The 21695-nt window shown below is 41.0% G+C and overlaps 1 protein-coding gene across 3 annotated transcripts in view; it reads left to right on the top strand.

Moving 5' to 3' along the window:
• Positions 1 to 1374: 1374 nt before the first annotated feature.
• tmem131 (transmembrane protein 131) overlaps positions 1375 to 21695 on the top strand; it is a 169708-nt gene continuing 149387 nt past the window's right edge. For 2 of the 3 annotated variants that reach the window (XM_078545159.1, XM_078545158.1), the window contains exons 1-2: positions 1518 to 1654; positions 17212 to 17312. Coding sequence is in view for 1 of the 3 variants with exons in the window: in XM_078545156.1 (XP_078401282.1) it covers positions 1498 to 1654 (157 nt within the window). In the remaining 2 variants the exon portion in view is untranslated. Of the gene's footprint in view, positions 1655 to 17211; positions 17313 to 21695 lie in introns of all 3 variants that reach the window. The other variant, XM_078545156.1, reaches the window with a different exon arrangement.

Consider the following 21695-nt stretch of genomic DNA (forward strand, 5'->3'; position numbering starts at 1 on the left):
TAAGGAAATTGAGTGTGATTTCAAAGCAGTACTTTTCTCAGCATGACTGTTATAGATTGCTTTACGTTTACTGGCTGTGACACAGGGTTTCAACTTCAGCCCTGAGTCAGAAGAATGTGGGTTGAAACCCTACTTCAGAGATTTGAACTTCAAAATAGTACTGATGCAGAGATGCAAAGTTGGAGGTACTGTTTCCCAGATGAGACATTAAATTGAGGCCTCATCTGCCTTCAGGTGGATGCATAAAATCCTCCACCAGGCACCATGTCCTAAGAGGGCATTGGTGATCATAGACTTTACTGGGATGGCCCATGATTATGCTTGGCAAAGTACTGCATGTGCGTTAGAAAATTTACAGGCTGATAATCAACCCTTTCAGCCATATTATGAACACACTTTCCATAGCCATCATGTCTAAGAGTGGGATTTGAACTCAAAGCTTCAGGTTCAGAGGTAGGGTATTACCACTGCACCACAAGACCTCCTTTGTGTCAAGTCCCATTGTTGCAATTGAAGAAGAGTAAGGGAGTTCTCCTACTGCCCTACCCAATATTTCTGCCTCACCTGATATCACAGAACAGGTGATCCCATTGCTATTTGTGGCATCTTACTTTGTGCAAATTGGCTGGAACATTTCCCTGCATTGTAACAGCCACTGTGCTTCAAATGTAGGTATCGTAGGTTCATATTTCATTGGCTGCAAAGCCTTTTAGGATATCCCAAGGTCACATAAGGCACTATATAACTGTCAAATTGTTTTTCCTTTATGATATAGTTTAACTCCTCCCAAATAAGATTAGTGCTTGATAACCGCCCATGGGATATTTTATTCTCTATATTTAGCTTTTTCTATGTTTTTTGACAATTGGTTTAACAAATAATCCTTAAAGTCCTTAAAGGGTTAAAAATATTGTTTCATCTCTCGAATTGTGGGCCTGTTTGTTTATTTTCTTCCAACTGGGGAAAGGGAAGCAAGCAATCAAATAAGGTGGTGGTTGATATTTGTCACAGCTTATTGGGTGGAGCTCCGTGCCCTTTCTTCTATCGAGTTTGCCAAGAGTGAACCGACTGTGAAACAAGTGGTGTGCTTTCCCTTTCTTTGAGCTTGCCTCTCTTGACTGGTGCCATTTCTTTGTCTTGGTAGCATTTTATTTTGAGGGGAGAGAGAGAGTGTGTGGAAGGAAGGAAGGAAGGAGGCAATTGCCTCTTTGTTGCTGTTGTTATTGGGGGTTGATGCATTTTCTCTCTTTATTTTGGTTTGGTGTGTGTGTGTGTGTGGTGGGGTGTGTGTGTGTTGGGGCCATTATTTTGGTGTGGGCGTGAGCCACCCAACCCACATTTTGCATGGGAGTGAATGAGAGGACAGAGTGAGTCAGCCTGTGTGTGTGTGTATATAATACATTGACTGAGGGGTCGCTGTCTGTCCCTCCTCCAGCTCCAGCCTGTCAATCAAAGGGGGGGGGAAGCAGCAGCAGCAGGCAGCAGAGCGGTAGCAGCATGGCGAAGTGGAAGGGAGCAGGCTCCGAGAGCCCGGGACACCAACAACCGCCACGGTGGAGCTTCAGCCCTTCAGCAGGGCGGCGAGGGCCAGTTGTAGGACTCCTTCATCTATTTATTATGGTCTGTTCCCACATAGCGGAAGGGACGACAGAAGGTTAGTTAAGAGAGGGGGAAGCGAGATAATTATTGTCCACCTCTCTCTCTCCCCCCCTCCCCTCTCTCTATCTCACTGTTAACTATCCTAGAGCTTTACGCTGTTTATTAAATCTAATTTTAGTCAGATGGTGATTATTTTCTGGTAGATTCGAGCAGTTTGAAGGGGGGGGGAGGGAACCTGACTTTTTTTTTAAAAAAAATAATCGTTCCCCTCTCTTGTCAAAATTTTTTTTAGCTTTTTTAAAACCAAATCTTTTAAATTGATTAAAAAGAGGGGTTTTTTTTTTTGTTGTTTGTTTAAAAGAATAATCATTTTGTTATTAAAAGGGGAAAGGGTTTGAGGTTGAGAAAGGGGGGGAGTGGGTGGGAGGCTCAGGTGTGTGTTTGGTGCGGCCAGGCCGCCTGGCGTTAGCAGTCGGCGGCCCCTCTTCCCACCACCAGCTCCAGGCTTCACTCGGCCTAGAAGGGGAGAGAAGGACAGTGACAAGAGGGCGAGATAAAAATCAGAGGTTTTAGTCATAAATTCCCCCCCCCCCCCCCCCATTCCTCACTCCCTCACTACCCTACCCTAGCCTGGCATTTATTTACAAAATAAAATTATTTACAAAAATACCTAAATTAATATGCTCACAAAATAGCCTGGCTGAGCCCAAGTTGTGGAAAATCGGAAGTATTTAATTTGCCCATTTTCTCTGAAAACATGAGGCCTCTTTTTTTTATTCCCACTAGTCCTAGAAACACGCTAGTGTAAAGGGGAAACATGATTTTATAATGTCAGTGGTTTTAAAAAGTTTTTTTTTGACACTTTCCCCCCCCCCCCTCTCCATTTGAGACTTGCCACCTGAGTATCTCTAATGAGTTGTCAGTCAGAGCATAATTTTGGAGCCATTATATGGTTTGGATAGTTTGTTGTTGTAGTTATTCATTTGATGTGACATTAAAAGACAAATTGTAGTCGTCTCTGTGTGTGTTCAATCTGAAAGGGGAAAAAAGCTAAATGTGAGGAAATGGGTATGGTGTGTATATTTTTATTTTAAAATGCTCTTGTGCTGTATGGTGCCATTTTATATTCTGTGTTTCCTCCCTGTGTGGATGTAGTTAGTGCTGGAGTTTGCTAAAATATAATAGGAAGTACTATGGTAAGCGTAGTAAGTTCTAGTAAATTTTACGCAATTGAATGAACTGGCAAAATTAGTAATAACGCTCTCATTTATGAGAATCACTCACATTGACCAATTGTTAAGCTTAGTTGAAGCTTTAGGAACCAAAGGATTTTAGGCATTGACTTAAGCATTGTCTTTTTTTTGAAGAGGGGAAAAAAAAACTTGTCAGGCACCAACTTCTGCATTTTTTTTGTTTAAAGCAAAAATGGTACATTCCTTCTTGAAATCACCCAAATTAATTTGTGGACTTGCTCTTAGCTGAAAGTTTAAAATATCTTGACAGTAGAATCTTGTCACAATAGGTGTAAGTCTAGACAGACGAAAAAACGGTTTACCAACACTTTGTCATTACCATTGTGTTTCAACAGATTGGTTCTTGTTGCGGAGGGGGTGTTGGTGGAGGGGGAAGGAATGTTTATACGTCAGGAAGTTGTTTGATCACTTATCAGATTTACATGTCTTATAAGAATTGAATACTATATATTGGAGGCTTGTCACCTGGGATGTAGTTTTTTTTTCCATCTCCAATCAGACTGAAAGTTACATTTCTTCAAATTTTGAGGAAGTTGCTTAAGAATTGAGCTATGTTCTGAGAAGTGCTTGGTACTTATCTGTTTGTTTGAAAACTCGTACCAAGTGTCACACTTTTTGTGCTAGTGGTTAAGATAGGAATACTTGAAATTTCAGGTTGGATTTTCAAGACTCAGCTGGAGATGATTTTTAACAGTCCAGCAGTCAGTAATTTGCAACAACACTTCAACAACAACTTGCATTTTTGTAGCTGCTTTTTAACACTTAAAAGTACCAACATATCTTTACATAGCAGTAGAGGATTTGGGAAGATAGTGTTTGAAGAGGTCTGTAAAAGCGGGCAGAGAAGTAGTAATGTGAGAAGTTTTTTTTCGGTGGGGTGGGGGTGGCAGTACTTCAGTTGGAACCATGATGAAGTAATACCTGGAAGGGAGGAAAGCATTTAATGTCCCTAAACTCGGTCACCATGGGACATGGATGGAGAGACTGGAGGTGATTTAAGATGTAGCGTGAAATGAGATCTTGAAGGGATTTTCAGCCAAAGGCTTGAGCTCAATACTTTTGGGAGCTTGAGAAGGTTGGCGAATACAGGAGTGTGTTGAGAAAATAAGATCTTTTTCATGAGGATTTTTTTTAAGTAGTGCTTTTCATGATGTGTCCCAAAACACTTTGCAGCCAATTAGTTACTTTAAGTGATTTATATTTAAAATTTACTGCCACTTTTTGTGCACAGCAAGATCCCATAAACAGCAATGAGATAAACAACGAATTAATCTGTCAGTTATTGGTTCAAGGATAAATCTTTGCCCGGGCACTGAAACAACTTCCCTGCTCTTTGAATAGTGCTAGGGATCTTTTATGGTCATTTGAACAGACTGACGGGGCTTTGTTTTAACATTCTGACTGAAAAGTAGTATCTTTGACAACGTAGCACTCTTCGGTGCTGCACTGAATTTTGAACCTAGGACTTGCTTAAGTTTTGGAGTGGGTCTTGAATGTGTAACCTGGGTGACTGCTACCGCTGGCAGGATGCACATAGTGGATTTTTTGGCAAACAGAATTTGTATGCAGAAGAACTTGGAAGGATGATCGAGAAGTCATGTCATAACATAGGGGTTTTGTCAGTGGAGTGAAAGTGAACAATGCTGTAGAAAGGTATGCTGATTTGCTGAGGGATAGGAAATGAAGTTTGAAGTAAAGCTTGAGAATACAATAAGCTTAGGTTTGACTCTGTCTGCTTCAGTTTTAGTGAGCACCAAGGAAGAGAATAAAGTAGGAAAAAGGTCTGAAAGTTTTTGATAAAACTGCAATCTTGATGGCTTTGGTTTTGTGGGGATTGGTTAGCTCAGTTGGCTAGATGATTAGAGTGTGGTGCAGAATGACGCCAACAGCACAAGTTCAATCCCTGTACTAGCTATGATGGTTCATGGAGGTCTGCCTCCTTGCCTTGTCCCATGCTTGGAGTAGTGCCCCTCAAGCCATATCGCCAATTGGCCCTCTCTCGGGAGAGAGGTGTCTATGGTCCTTCATGGGTTACAGCCAATTATCTTTGGGTTTTATGCAGTGTTCAACTACATGAAGTTCTATCTTATCCACCACTTAATGCTTGGGTAGGCAATCTTAAAACAAGGTGGTTGTGTTGGTGTAGAGAAAAGTTGGATGTTTTTAGTGTAGATGAGATTAATAGGGGGTTGCATACAAATGACCTGGAACTGAGACTTGAATGAAATAGTCTCTGAACTGTGCACCAAAAAGTGTGTTAGTGGGGCTTAAAGGGTGAGTTTTATTCCCAGTTTAACTTTGTGAATTGGATCTAACTAGACTTAAGTACACCTGATTTCTCTAATTTTATTGTGAATGAATTGGTCTTGGAGCTAATGAGATGGAAATGTTAAACAAGATTTTGTACAATTGGCTGTCCTGGCTAATTGTTTTGTAACATGAACCAATTCTCGCTGCATTAGGATAGTTAATTGGAATGATGCATCTAAACTGATCTCACCATTCCAGTTGCTCCAAGCTCTCGAGTCTAAGCAAATACTTTATGTCTGTCTTCACGGAGGAAGATAGAAAAAAAACCTCAGATACTAGAGAACCAAGGGACCAGGAGTGAGGAACTGAAAGAAGTTAGTATTGGTAAAAAGGTAGCACTGGAGAAACTAATGGGACTGAAAGTTGATAAATCCCCTGAACCTGATGACCTACATCCCAAAGTATTGAAAGAGGTGGCTCTAGAGATATTGGATGTGTTGGTGGTCATCTTCCAAAATTCTATAGATTCTGGAATGTTTTCCTGCAGATTGGAAGGTAGCGCATGTAACTTCACTGTTTAAGAAAGCAGGGAGAGAGAAAACAGGGAACGACAAACTTGTTAGCCTGACATGAATATTCGGGAAAATGCTAGAATCCGTTATGAAGGATGTGATAACTGGATACTTAGAAAATAATGGTAGGATTGGGCAGCCAACATGGATTTATGGAATGTTTGACAAACCTGTTGGAGTTTTTTTGAGGGTGTAACTAGCAGAATAGACGAGGGGGAAGCCAGTGGATGTGGTGTATTTTGATTTTCAGAAGGCTTTCAACAAGGTCCCACACAGGAGAAGGAATAATTGGGTTATTTTCAAGTTGGCAGGCTGTGACTAATGGGATACTACAAGGATCAGTGCTTTGGGCCCCAGCTATTCACAAGCTATATCAATGATTTGGATGTGGGGACTGAATGTAATATTTCCAAGTTTGTTGATTACACAGCACTAGGTGGGGATGTGAGTTGAGGAAGATGCATAGAGGTTTCAAGGCAATTTAGACAGAGTGAGTTGGCACAAACATGGCAGATAGAATATAATGTGGAAAAATGTGAAGTTATCCACTTTGGTAGGACAAACAAAAGTGCAGAGTATTTCTTTAAACAGTGAGAGATTGGGAAGTGTTGATGTCCAGAGGGACCTGGGTGTCCTCGTTCATGAGTCACTGAGAGTGAACATGTAGATGCAGCAAGCAATTGGGAAGGCAGATAGAATGTTGCCCTTTATTGTAAGAGGATTTGAGAACAGGAGTAAAAAAGTTGCTGCAGTTGTATAGAGCCTTGGTGAGACTGCAGCTGGAGTATTGTCTACAGTTTTGCTCCTTACGTAAGGAAGGATATAGTTGCCGTAGTGAGCGCAATGAAGATTCATCACACTAATCCCTGGGGTGGTGGGATTGTCCTATGAGGAGAGATTGAGGAGACTGTGCCTACATTCTCTAGAGTTTAGAAGAATGAGAGGTGATCTCATTGAAGCATACAAAATTCTTACAGGGCTCAAGAGTGTAGATGCAGAAAGGATGTTTTCCTCTGGCTGGAAGGGTCTAGAACCAGGGAACACAGTCTCAGAATAAGTGAACCATTTAGGACTGAGATGAAAAGGAATTTCTTCACTCAGACGATAGTAAATCTTTTGAATTCTCTACCCCAGAGGGCATGGAGGCTTAGTCATTGAGCATCTTCAAGATAGAGATTGATAGATTTCTAGCTATTAAAGACATTAAAGACATCGTGGGATATGGGAATAGTGCAGGAAAATGATCTTGAGGTAAAAGATCAGCCATAATGCAGCTGAATGGCAGAGCAGACTTGAGGGGCCAGCTGACCTTCTCCTGCTCCTGTTTACTTAAGAGCCTGCTTCAAATTCATTTTCCCACGCTCACTACATTTTATCAGCTGTGGTTTGGTTGGTCTGAGTCAGAGGTTGTGGGGTTAGTCCCAATCCAGGCACTGGAACACACAAATCAAGGCTGACACTCCAGGGCATAATTAAGGGGGTGGTTGGACTGTCACAGGTAATGCCCTTTGGATGAGATATTGAACCGAGAGGCGTTGTCTGCTCTCTCGGGTGCACCTCAAAGGCCCCCACTATTTTGAAGAAGAGCAGGGGAGTTATCCCCAGTGTCCTGGTCAATCATTGTCACAAAAAATAGATTATCTGGTGACCATCACATTACACAGCAAGCTCTCACAGAAGCACAAAACTGGCTGTTTTATTTCAAATGAAAACAAAGTTCTGGAAAAAAAAACTCAGGTCTGGCAGCATCTGTAGAAGGAGGAAGAGTTGACGTTTCAAGTTCAATATATTGGCCTCAATTAACCCTGTTTCTCTCTCCGCAGATGCTGCCAGACTTGCTGAGATTTTCCAGCACTTTTTCTGTCTTTATTTCAGGTCCCCAGCATCTGCAGTATTTTGCTTGGCTGTTTTATTTCCGGTGTTGCAACATTGTCTACCCTTCAAAGGCACTCGATTGTCCGTAAATGTTTTGAGACGCCCTGAAGTTGTAAAAGGTGCTATAGAGATGCAAGTGTTTTTTTTAGCGTTTACAACACACACTGTTTCAGACTGCTGTTTCCTAGTATCAGTATAACTTATCTTTCAGACAACAGTGATTCATTTTGTTGCAATATTTCTTGGAGTTACTGCACATTCTTACATCAGTAAGTAGATGGATTTGCTGGTTTTTGGAGGACTTAAAGTGGAAGTGAAAATAACCAAATTTTTTATTTAGGGTAAAAGGTTTAAATGGTGAAAGTGAAAGCCAAGCAAGGGAGAGTGGAGAGAATGAAATTAATGCATTTAAGGGAGATTTTGGGGAAAAAAAGCACAAAGGAAAATTTAAGGCTGAGTTTTATGACATTATGAAGGATACACAGAACAAGCTTTTATAAATGATTTTATTTTCTTCCTTTCATTGCAATGTCAAAATACTGTGGCTGAAAGGTGGTACATAAAACAGACAAACCTCCAGATTTTCTTGGAATTCCAGAAAAATGCAGGGAGTCAAGTATAACATCGGAAGTTTGACCACTTTCAGCCAGGAGCTTTGCTATAGGAGGGAAGATGATTGGGGAACTTAACTGAGGCCCTTTTTTGTATTTGAATTTTGTTGTAATGATAATGTCTGACATCTTATCCCAAGTTGATGTTGCAACAAGTTAATTTATATTCAACATGGATTCTGGAATAGTTATAAAATTGGAGCATTTGATTCTACAGTTAAAATAAAGGTAGTCGCTTGGTGATATTCCTGTAAAGTACTGTCCCCAAGTAATAAAATGCTGAGTCAAATCAATCCTTGAAAGAATAGTACCTCTTGTGAGCTATTATTTATATCAATCAGTGCAGGTTTTAAAAAAGATAAATGCAAATTCTGACAATCTGAAAAACAAAGTTTAAAATGTTGGGCAGGTTATTTTAGCATTCAAAAGCATTTGTATTTCATCTTTAGTTTGGAAAAATTGTAGAGATAGTGAAGGGATTTGGAAACAAATATTTCACATTACATTTCAATACATTGAAGGACGTGGAGCCAGTATAGATTAGTGAGGAGATGGGCCTTGAGGTAGTGAGATTTGCACAGATATAGACAGAATATCAGGAGCAAGCTGTTCAGCCCCGTGAGTCTCTCCCTGACATTTAATTAGATCATGGCTGAACTGTGCCTTAACTCCATTTACCTGCTTTTGTCCCAAGTTTCTTAATATCCTTGTCCAACAAAAAACCTCTGTTTTTTAAAAATTCAGTTGATGCAGCATCCACTGCCTTGCAGAGTGGGTTTTAGATTTTTGCTGTCCTTTTGTATGAAAGAACTTCCTGATTTCACTCCTTGGTGGCCTAGCACAGATTTTAAGGTTGTGCCCCATTGTTCTGAATTCCTCCACTAGAGGAGATAGTTTCTCTGTATCTAACCTATTAATCCCTTTTTATCATAAATTCATTCACCTATGTTAGATTACCCCTCAGCCTTCCAAATTCAACCTGTCCTCATAATTTAAACCTTTTTAAGCGCTTGCGTTTCTCTGGTGAATTTGTTCAGACGTGTTGAAAAGTGTGGCTAAATTTGGAGTATGATGTTTAAATTCAAGTGAGTATTGTTATGCACAGGGACAGATGAACTGCTGAATGTACTTGCATAAAACTGAGAACAAGATTAAAGCCAGTGGGAAAAGAGGAAGACCTGCATGTTTTGGTGTATCATTCTCTGAATGTTCATGATTGATATTGTAAAGTTAAAGAAAGGAAAGAGGATTCCAAGATGTGCTCCTGGGACAATTCACAACAAAGTAAAACTCACTGTTTTGTCATTATACAAGATGTTGGCTAGACGTCAGTTTGAATACTTTGGTTAGCTTTGATCTCCTCAGGGATATTGAAACTCTGGTAAAGTGCAGGGGAAAACCACAAGATTGATACTGAGATTTAAAAACACCTCGTTTATCCAGGTAAACAGCAGAGTCTGTATGCTTTAGAAAAGTGTAGCTTTAGAAATTTTGATCAAATCTATGAATGTAATGGGGCTAGATTGTAATCGGCTCACAAAGACATTAACTGCATAGATATAGATCTGGGAGAATCAGGGCCGTGCTTGTAGTAACAGCAGAACTAGATTGAACATAAGATGGGTAATGCCCCAGAGAATAGTGAACATCTGGATCAGGCTACCAGCTTGTGGCATAAACCCTGATGCACCATATCTTCGCTAGAGGACTCCCTCTTTAAATGCTTTGTGAAGAGGTTGATCATAACTGTCACAAAGAGAGTCCCAGAGTCAATAACAGTGTCGGTCAGTAGGGATTGCTGAGTGGTCAGGGCAAATTGTGGAAGGGATTGAGGAGCTCAGGTTGGGGAAAGGAGGCAATGTGGGATGGGAGGGGAACTGAGTGAATTCAAGCTAGAATGAGTGGAGGACTGGAGGGAGAGGTCAGAAGTTGCGTGATAGGGAGAAGGGAAAGAATTCTAGCAGCGTATGATGGTGTTGAAGTCTTTGCACTAGCTATTGAATTAGCCTTTATTTTCAGTTGGCCCCTTGACAACTGTACAACAGAATCCGTGGATCTTTAATCCTGTTTTCATAAACATTTAATTTTGGCTAGATTTTACTGGAATTTGGGATAGTTGTAAAATGATCTATTCTTCTATTTTACAAATAGAGACTTTCATCAAACTAAAAGTGAGCTAGCATTGCTTCTTTGCATTGGGTCAGGTTTGAATATGTATGCTGTATGAGGAGAGTTCAGAGTAGTGAACTTTCCCATATTTTAATCTTTTCACGGAATGTTATTACTTTGGAATATTGCAAATCATTTTAAATGCATGAATCATTAAAGACCAGATGATGCTGCACTGTGATAACTTACCTTAACTTTGGGTAAAATATGAAGGCATTTTCAAACGAGTGCAGCTTTCTATTTTGAGAATTCTAATTATGTTCAGTGAGTTATTTATTTGAGCCACTTCAGGAGACACTGCTGTTAATATTGTTGGATTGCATATTAATTATTGTACTGAACTAATGTATGGTATACAGGAAGTATTTGAAGGATCCAGTTGGCTTGGGTAGCACAGCAATGTAGTGAGGTGGAATTGGTGCAGAAAATAAGCTTAATAAAGCTACAGCTTGCATTCCTATATCAACAACTTCCACCGTGTTGAAGGGTCATGAGGACTCAATGTCAACTTTGTTCTTCTCCGCCGATGCTGCCAGACCTGCTGAGTTTTTCCAGGTATTTCTGTTTTTGTTTTCCACTTAGAGCACCTTTTTTTTAATGCAGGAAAAAATGTCCCAAAATGCTTCGCAGGAGAATGATCAGACGATAATGGACTCTGGATTTGTTCATGAATGGTTCTGCAGGGGAAAATGGAGAGGGGCAACGATTGTTAGTCTGCAGTACAAAACAAAAACAAAAATACCTGGAAAAACTCAGCATCTCTGACAGCATCTGCAGAGAGGAACACAGTTAACGTTTCGAGTCCGTATGACTATTCTGCCGTAATGAGTGGGGTGAGCGGGATGGAAAGGAGATTAGCCATCAGTGGGAGCACTGGGGAAAATGATTAGCAAGAGAACGGGATTGGGAACTGGGGTTGCTGCTCATATAGAAGTAATAGCTGGTGCTTTAGTGAGGTCCTTTGGAGAATGCCAAGAGGGGTACATGGGGATTCAAGCTTGGAACGTCAGCAGGAAAATAGGAAGGCAGAGGAATAGCAGTAGGAATTGGGCACAGCGTGACTTAGGGGAGAGATGAGAGGTAGCATGACTGATCCCATGAGAAGGGACCAAGATAAAGGAAAGTAATGGTTGAGGTTCAGAGTGGTGGCTGAAATACACACATGGCTACAATGTGTGGACATGATTTGTGCTTGCAAACAGAAGTTATCACCTCCAACTTAAATCTTGATAAGATATGCAGTGTGACTTCCTGTCAGCCTTTGGGTATCTTTTGAAAAGTGGGTATGTTGGAAACTATAAGCATAGGCAGTTAATGCAGCGCTTGTTCTGTAATTTGTCATTTTTATATAAACTTGTAACCTTGAGGTGATATGAATTTTGCTGAGTTTTGGTTTTTCAAAAAAGACTTTACTGAAATCATTAAGTGAAACACTGGCTTACCACAAGTTCAGTAAAATTGCACAACTGACATTTTCTCACCAGGAATTGGCTTCTTTTGAAACCAATTGTGCTGAAAATTGCATTACTTGTATTATTTCTGGGTAAAGTACATGAACTGTTAAAAGATCAAGAGTATTTGAAATACCTTTGCTTCATCTCTTTGTTTCTGAGTGTCTGTTAAAATCAGTGAAGGGTTTAATGAAAGTGGTGTAAAAGGAATAGATAGCTGTCTTGGGTCTGCAAGGCATACAAGACATTTTTGTTAGTAATCTGATTGGGGGGGAAAAAAATTGCATCTACAGGGCGTGAGTCTGTGTCTGAGTAGATGTTCTGTTTTAAAACAATTCATATTGGTTTCCATTTATTACCAGATTTGATGGAACTTCTAATTTGATTTGTAACACTGCTTGGATTGCTGAAGGAAAGAAAATTTATTTAAAAAGACTTGCATTTATATAGTGCCTTTCACAACCTGGGATGTCTTGACACAATTTGAGGTGTGTCACTGTTTTCATGTAAGAAAGAGGGCAACCAATTTACGCACAGCAAGCTCCCACAGACAGCAATGATCAGATTATTATATTTTGTGATGTTGACTAAGGGATAAAAATTGGCCAATACACTGGAATAACTTTCCTGCTGTTTGAAATTGTGTCATGGGATCTTTTGTGTTGATGTGAGGGGGCAGACTTGGTTAAAAATCTCATTCCCAAAGACGGCAGGGTGGGGGGAGGTGATGGAGCAGGTGAAGCTGGATAGAAGGCTAGTGATAGGTGGGGACAATGGACAGATTGACAAAGATGTCATGGACAAAGGGAGTGTTAATGGTAGGCTAAAAAAGGTGCTGATAGTGGCATTAAGGTAAGAAAGCAGAATGATAGGACAAGGGTAAGCACTCTGAAAAGAACAACATGGCCCTTGTGATGGGGGAAAAAAGGATCAAAAATGGGATAAGAAGGGGGGGGGGGATAAAACAATAAATAAATGAAAAATAAAAATGAATAAAAATAAGAGGATAAAAAAGGGGCTGCAGATAGGAGAGAGTTCATGGCCTGAAGTTGTTGAACTCAGTGTTAAGTCCAGAAGGCTATAAAGTGCCTAATTGGAAGATGAGGTGCTGTCCTCCAGTTTGCGTCGGGCTTCACTAGAACATTGCAGGAGGCCAAGGACAGACGTGTGGGCATAAGAGCAGGACAGTGTTGAAATAGCAAGCAACAGGAAGGTCTGGGTCTTGCTTGCGGACAGACCGAAGGTGTTCCACAAAGTGGTCACCCAGTCTGCGTTTGGCCTCCCCAATGTAAAGGAGACTGCCATTGGGAGCAGCGAATGCAGTAGACCAAATTGAAGGAGGTGCAAGTGAAGTGCCACTTCACCTGAAAGGAGTGTTTGAGCCCTTGGACGACGAGGAGGTAAGGGGCTGGTGTTGCACCTTCTGTGATTGTGTGGGAAGGGGATCAGGTGTTGGGGGTGGAGATATGGGGTGGTAGTTTGCAAGGTTAGAGGTATTGGGTTGTTTTTTTTTGAAAAGGGTGATGACCACAGATTTAAGAGAGGGGGACAGCACCTGAAGGGAGAGAACTGTTAACAATATTGTCTAACTATTGGCCAGGAGAAAAGTTGGGTAGCTAACAGTTTAATGGGAAAACAGGAGGTGTGTCTCGTTGACAAAATGAGCTCAAAATGTCATAAGACAGAGAAACTAACATAGTGTGCAAGTTCAGGAGGAAAATTAGAGGTAATTTGGCCCAGGAAGCGAGGAATATGCCAGATATTACTGATCAGATGGTCCTGATCTTTAGTAGCAAAGAAGTCCCTGAGCTCTTCACACTTCTTAGAAGTGAGGGTGGAGAAAACAGGAGAAGGGTTGAAGATGGTTTACAGTAGAGAAAAGAAGCTGGGGGTTATCTTTGCATTTCAGAGTGGTGAGCAGTTTTAGTAGGTGAGAACAAGGTCTGATTAATGCTTTGCCATCAAGCCTGATCTAATGGTGAATGGCTGAACCATTGTCTGCCACATCTTTTCAAGTCTGTCCCTACTATTTGAGGGAATGGAGATGAGAGCTGTACTAGGGGAACGTCCAGGCTGAGGGAGACTAATGCTTTTATTGGGGACTATGGCATCAAAGATGGCAGTTGAGTAAATTAGCTGCAGAAATGTTGTAGTAAATGGAAGATGAAAGACTAGACAGTTGGAATTTTGAAAGTAAAGATGCAAGTGAAGGTAATAGTGTTATCCAGGCATCGATACAGAAGAAAGTAGGGTTGGAGTGTGAAGGGGAGGTGGGTGGTGTGGGGAAGATGTTGGAGAGTAATGCAAGAAGTGATCAGGGATGGTCTTGTCTGATTTTATAATTGGACTGGCAAGGTTGAGGGGTGGCTGTGGATATGGGTTGGAGATTTTACATAGAGAGAGAGAGATTAGGGAGGATAAGAGGCCACTGAATTAAGGACGGAGCATGTTGAGGTGAGTCTGTAATCGCTGAGGATGAGAAGTCATTCTGTGCAGACGCTGAGGGAGGAAAGCAGTGAAGATATCTCAGTGAGAATCTTTATTGTACTTGAAGGCATAGAAAACAGTTTTGAATGAGGTGAGAAGGGTTGAACAAAATGAGATCCTCGAAGGAGAAAGTACCAGAAGAGTAGGGGGTCAGGCCGAGGTGTGATCTGGTGATAAGTGGCACAGTACCATTGCAATGGCCTTGATGGGGCAAAAAGTACCCTTCCATAGACACATTTGAAATAGGTTCTACCATTACAAGGGGCTCATGTGCCTTCATTTCTGTTTATGAAGCACTGAAGACTGACTGCAGTTGGAAAACTCCCATTTTAAAATTTTTCAAAAAATAGTTTTCTTATGTCGGGCTCAGCAAGCCTGGCATGAGTGTATTAGGCTGAATGGTCTCCTTCTGTGCCATGTGATTCTAAATTTATTTTGGCATTTCTGCAACATTAGTATAAAAGTAGCTGTAGTTTGTCTACTAGTTGACTGCAGACTGTGTCCTCCATGACGAGGATGATTTTGGTCTGTGCTCTTTCCCTGCCTTACCTGATGGATGATTTGTGATCATAAACTAGTTATGAATGGAAATTGCTGGCTCAGTTCCCTATTCTGTCACTCATTTGTATCCCAGTGGGTATGTTGCTGAAGTTCCCTGCTAGCATACCTATTTATTGAGTTGTTTCATAAATTGTTTTTTGATCCTTGGCCAAAACTTTTTTAAAAAAAAGTTGCTCTGAAAATGAAATAAGCTAAAGCTTTTTATTCATAGAAAAGCACGATGTGATTGAAAGATCAATCTAAAATACAGTTAGCCAAGCTGATCAGGCACTAGTCTGCATCGGCTGTTTAAATCTAAGTTATTCTGCTATTACATCGATAGCCTTTCAGCTATCTTCAAAATGATATTGTTACCTTGAAGAGGGATCAGGATGAATCTAGGTCTCAAGTTATGAGGAGTTTAAGTATTTTAACTTTTTTTTAAATTGAAGGCATTTGGTCCTGCCCCTTTACTTCCCCTCTCCTCACCGTCCAAGGGCCCAAACACTCCTTTCGAGTGAAGCAGCATTTCACTTGCACTTCCCTCAATTTAGTCTACTGCATTCGCTGCTCCCAATGCGGTTTCCTCTACATTGGAGAGACCAAACGCAGACTGGGTGACCACTTTGCGGAACACCTTCGGTCTGTCCGCAAGCATGTCCCAGACCTCCCTGTCGCTTGCCATTTCAACACTCCACCCTGCCCTCATGCCCACATGTCCGTCCTTGGCCTGCTGCAATGTTCCAGTGAAGCTCGACGCAAACTGGAGGAACAGCACCTCATCTTCCGACTAGGCACTTTACAGCCTTCCAGATTTAATATTGAGTTCAACAACTTTAGATCATGAACTATCTCCTCCATCCCCACTCCCTTTCCGATCCCCCTTTTTTCCAATAATTTATATAGATTTTTCTTTTCCCACCTATTTCCATTATTTTTAAAATGTATTTCCATCTATTGTTTTATCTCTACCTTTTAGCCTATTTCGATCCCTTCCCCCCCCCCCCACCCCACCCCCACTAGGGCTATCTGTACCTTGCTTGTCCTGCTTTCTACCCTTAATGTCACCTATTAGCACATTTCTTAGCTAATATCACCACCATCAACACCTTTGTCCTTTTGTCTATGACATCTTTTGGCAATCTCCACCTTTCGCTGGCCCTCTATCCAGCTCTACTTGTCCCACTCCCCTTAAACCAGCTTATATTTCACCTCTCTTCTATTTTTCCTTAGTTCTGTTGAAGAGTCATACAGACTCGAAACGTTAACTGTGTTCCTCTCCGCAGATGCTGTCAGACCTGCTGAGTTTTTCCAGGTATTTTTATTTTTGTTTTGGATTTCCAGCATCCGCAGCTTTTTGCTTTTATATTAATTTGATTATTCATGTAGTTCTTAGATCAAAGAAGCTAAAGACACTTTTGTAAATAAGGGAGTTTTTTTTTTGGTGGAACCAGCAAGTCTGGAGAAGGTCCTTAATGACATTAGAGATATAAATTAGTTATGTGGGTCACAGAATCAAAGGGATTGTTTTGAAGAGTAAAGATAATTGGTTTACATTTCTTCTGTTCACAGCATCCCAAGTATGCCATGTTGCCAGGCTTTGGGAGTTAGAGAGGTTCCTTTGTTTAATTTATGTGTGTTTGCTGACCAGAAGCAAGCAGTTCAGTTTTGGAACAGACAGAGGCTGTCAGCAACTCCGTTTGGAGACAGTGTTTGTGAGGGGGAAAAGAGGCTGCAAGATTTGCTCAGCTTGGAGCTAGACGAATAAATCTACAAATAAGTAGCTAGCTTGAAGGCAGAGAGAGAGAGTCTCCCAGAACGTCTAAAGCCAGGACAAGGAACGAAGAGACCATTAGGAACCAGGGGTGTTCCTGATTTATTTTTTAAATCATTAAGCATGAATGCAGTGAAGACTAAGCCTGAGCTGAAGAGTCCATTGAGGTTTTGAAGAAAAGTTTGAAGATTGCATATCCAAAAGCTAATGGAAGGATTCTCACGAAATCTCTCACTGAGAATAACTGGAACACTCAGAAGAAACCTGAATTCTGGAGGGCTGTGGCATACTTGGTTTGAATTCCAAAAGACCGAAACGAATGAATCCTCAAGATCTCCTAACATATATAAAGGGACTCTTGGACAGAATTAAGAAGTAAAAGGGGAACGAAGTTTTAAGACTTAGTGTAAACTAGAGCATTAAGTTGGTATTGCTTGTGTTTATTTTTTGTGTACAGTAAAGGTCGTTTTGTTTAATAACACGTGAAATCTTGTGCCATAATTTCTTTCAGTTCATAATGTTTGTTTGAATTTCTCTTCAAACGTTAACAGTCTCTAAGGGGGTTGTAACATGAATCTTTCGGGATAGGTAGGTTTTTATGCTCAAAATGACCTTTCTCTCATTCTATAGTTTACATTCTTAACCACGACTGACTGAAGGACACTTTGGATGAGTGCTAAATAAATCTCTGGTTGTTTTAAGTTCTCAACTGCTACAATCACTTAAGGAAGGTATTTTCTAGTTAAACCATTTTGTTTTTTTGATTGGATCGCCTTGATTTTTTTGGATATATTTTCTCCTGTTTATTTTTTATGTGGAAAAAATACTACTGGTTTTGTATACTGGTATGCCACATCAATTCAATAATACGCTAAAAATTGCTGTACCTACTCAAGATTGTCATTACAAATTGTGGTTAATTAAAATTAAAGATCTTATTGTGCCCATACTTTGTTAAAAGGTTTGAAATACAGATTAAACAATCTTAGCACTATCTGAATCACTATTTTGGAACGATACTGTAAGCTTCTGGTGTTGTGATGGTGCAGTTGGTCCAACATTACCAAAACTTTTGTTTTAAAATTTCAGAAATGGGAGGCTTGTTTTCTGCAATAAATATAACACACGTTTAAATGTTCACAACACAAATACAGAATACATACTAAAAAGTTGTAAGTCAGTAAAAGAACTTAAGATGACTTAACGTTTGACTTTTCCCCACTCTCCATTTTAAGATGAGGGTTATTGGTACTTAAGAGTTTGGGCATTCAGTGTCAGTAGCAGGCATGCCAGTTCTGATGTAGCCTAACCCAGATACCATTGATTCTACCCAAATAGCATCTTTTAGTTTGACATTTTTGTGTAAAGCAAAACACACTGCTTATATTTCTCCCCCCCACCGCCAACCACCATTTTGGCTGTTTTGAGAAATGGTGCACTTTTTGATCAAAGCTTTTTCTGGAGGGGAGAAGTAAAATTTTTGTGATCCTTACCTAGAATTTTAGTTTTAATCTTTTTTTGAAGTTGCATTTTAGTACTAAAGTGTTTATACAGAAGCAGTTGTGTGTGTCACTTCCTGTGATACTTTCCTGTTGCACTTTTCTTGCCATTCTTTCTATTATAAAACTTGCCCTCCAGTCCATAAATGACTGACTGTAACTAATATATTCTAAACTGTTCAAAAGTTGTATGAAGAACTGAAGAACTTATTTTGACTGGCCTAGTTTGTATGTCAAGAGTGGCAAAATGTGGCAGACAAAAATTAATTCTATGTTTGTCTACGTCTGCTGTGGCTCAGTTGGTAACGCTCTTGCATCTGAATCTGAAGATTGTGGATTCAGGACCTACTCAAGAAGCTTGAGCAAAAGACCCAGGCTGCAGTGGAGTACTGAGGAAGTGCTGTAGCATCTGAAGGATCATTTTTATTTTTTTGGGAGATGTTAAACCCAGGCCTCATCTGCCCCCTCAGGTGGACATAAAAGATTCCTTGGCATGATTTTGGTGAAGAGCAGGGGAGTTATCCCTGGTGTCCTGTCCAATGTTTATCCCTCATCAAACGCCACCAACTATTATCTGGTCATTATCACAGTGCTATTTGTGGGATCTTGCTGTGCACAAATTGACAACACTTCAGAAACCACTTCATTGATTGTAAAGCACTTTGGGTATCTTGAGATCATGAAAAGTGCTATATACATGCAATTCTTTCTCTCTTGTAAATGCACATACCATAAATATTGGTTCGACTTTAAATCTTGTCCATTTTGAAAGCTCCATTAGTAGATATCAAAGTGAAATTTCAATTTCGGCCATGTTTGAGGCATACTTGCTCTCGGGCTCCTTCCAACAGTTTGCAAATAAAGTTATAATTTCTGAAGATCTTAACTTTAACGCCAAATTTTTGAGAGTTTGAAATATATCAGGCCTCTTGAATGAATGGACTTGGTTTTGTGTACTGTATTTGTGTCTTGTTGCTGGTTTTGTGCACAAATTGCATTAACAACTTTTAACACCTTTTTTTAAATGTAATTAAAAGGTCCAATGTGCTTATTATAAAACAGTGACACTGAGCCACAGAAGCAGATATTGGGGCAGAGGCCCAAAAACTTCATCAATAAGATAGGGTTTTAAGGAATGCCTTAAAGGAGGAAAGTAAGGTAGAGGTGGAGAGGGTTTAGCACAGGAATTCCAGATCTTGGGGCCTAGGTAGCTAAAGGCATGGTCACCAATGGTAGAGTGATTTTTGTTTCTCCCCCGCCCCCCCATCCACCCAAATAGCAGATATTCAAGTGGCCAGAATGAGGGGAATGCAGATGAGAGTTGTAGAGCTGAAGGAGAATAGAGAAAGGGAGGGGCCAGGATATGGAGAGATTTGAAAACAAGGGTGACAATTTTAATCATGGTATTTAACTGGGAGCCTGTGTAAGTTGGTGAGCATAGGGGGTAATAGGTGAACAGCATTTGGTGCAAGTTAGGGCACAGGCAAGAAAGAACTTGTGTATATGTACTGCCCTTCAATGGATTTTTCCAAAGCTCCTTACAGCCAATGAAGTTCTTAACAACAGTGACTACTCTTCAATTTATTTATGTAGGAAACACTGCAGCCTATTTGTGCACAGTAAATTCCCACAAAGAGCAATGTGATCATCTGTTTTTGTGATGTTGGTTGAGGGATAAATATTGGCCAGGACACTTGGGATAACTCTCCTACTCTAATTTGAAATAGTGCAGCAATATTTTTCATCCACAGAAAGGAGGGCCTCAGTTTAATGTCTCATCTGAATGATGGCACCCCTGACATGCAACACTACTTCAGTACTGCATTGGTGTGTCAACCTAGATTTATGTGTTCAAGTCCTAGAGTGGGATGTGAACCCACAACCTTCTGACCCTGGTGTGATTTGCTACCAAGCTGAGCCATAACTGATGCTGCATCACTTCAAACTTTAGAAGGTAGAATGGGAGATGATCAGGAGTGCATTAGAATAGTCAAGTCTGGAGATAACACAGGCATGGGTGAGAGTTTCCACAGCAGAACTGGGTGCACTCAGATGATGTTGTGGAGGTGGAAATAGGCAATGTTCGTGACAATATTTGTATGTGGTTGAAAGCTCAAATTTGGTCACAAGTGATTGTGAACAGTCTTATTCAGCCTCTGGCAGTTCTCAAGGAAAGGAATGGAATTGGTGGTGAGTTGTTTGTGTTGGTGACCAAAGATGATAAATTCGTCTTCCCAATATTGGAGGAAATTTCTGCTCATCCAGTGCCCTGATTCATAAGCAGTCTGATAATTTAGCAAGAGGTGGTGTTGAGGCTTATGGGGGAAGCGGTGATATTGTCACTGGACTAGTAATCTGAGACACCCAGGGTAATGCTCTGGGGACCCTGGTTTGAATCCCACCATGGTAGAATTTGAATTCAATAAATATCTGGAATGAGAAGTGTAATGACAACCATGAAGCCATTGATTGTCGTTAAAAAGCCATGTGGTTCACTAATGCCCTTTAGGGAAGGAAATCTCCTGTCCTTAGCTGGTCTGACTGACATGTGACTCCAGACCCACAGCAATGTGGTTGACTCTTAAATGCTCTCTGAAATGACGTAGCAAGCCACTTAGTTATATCAAACCACTTAAAAACAAGTCAAAAAAGAATGAACCCGGACGGACCACCTGGCATCAATCTGGGCACTGGAAACAATGATGGCAAACTCAGCTCTATCAACCCTGCAAAGTTCTCCTTATGAGCATCTGTGGGCTTGTGCCAAAATTGGGAAAGCTGTCTGACATTCATACTCATGGAGTCATACCTTACAGACAATGCCCCAGACACCACCACCATCACAGTGGCACAGTGGTATACAGTGAGGAGGTTGCCCTGGGAGTCCTTAACATTGACTGCAGACCCCATGAAGTCTCATGGCATCAGGTCAAACATGGGCAAGGAAACCTCCTGCTGATTACCATGTACTGCTCTCCCTCAGCTGATGAATCATGTTGAACACTGCTTGGAAGAAGCACTGTGTGGCAAGGGCACAATGTACCCTGGGTGAAGGGCTTCAGTATCCATCACCAAGAGTGTCTCTGTAGCACCACTACTGACCAAGCTGGCCAAGTCCAAAAAGAGAACTGCTCGACTGGGCCTGTGGCAGGTGGCGAGGGAACAAACAAGGGAAAAACATGCTTGACCTCATCCATCTGCCTGCCACAGATGCATCTGTCCATGATAGTAAGGGTAGGAGTGACTACTGCATAGTCCTTGTGGAAGTCCTGTCTTCACATTGAGGATACCCTCCATCGTATTGTGTGGCAGTACTGCCATGAAGTGGGATAGATTTTGAACAGATCTAGCAACTCCAGACTGGGCATTGGTGAGGTGCTGAGCGCCATCAGCAGCAGAATTGTACTTGACCGCCATCCGTAACCTCATGGCCTCACATATGTCCTTGTCATCGTCCTTGTTCCACCCCCCCACCCCCACCACCACACACACACACACACACACCCTGCCTTTAGCACCAAGCCAGGGGATCAATGAAGAGTACAGGAGGACATGTCAACAGTAGCACCAGGCATACCTAAAGATGAGGTGTCAACCTGGTGCAGCTATAACACA

Source organism: Cetorhinus maximus, chromosome 7, assembly GCF_964194155.1.
Source record: "Cetorhinus maximus chromosome 7, sCetMax3.hap1.1, whole genome shotgun sequence".
NCBI lineage: Eukaryota > Metazoa > Chordata > Chondrichthyes > Lamniformes > Cetorhinidae > Cetorhinus > Cetorhinus maximus.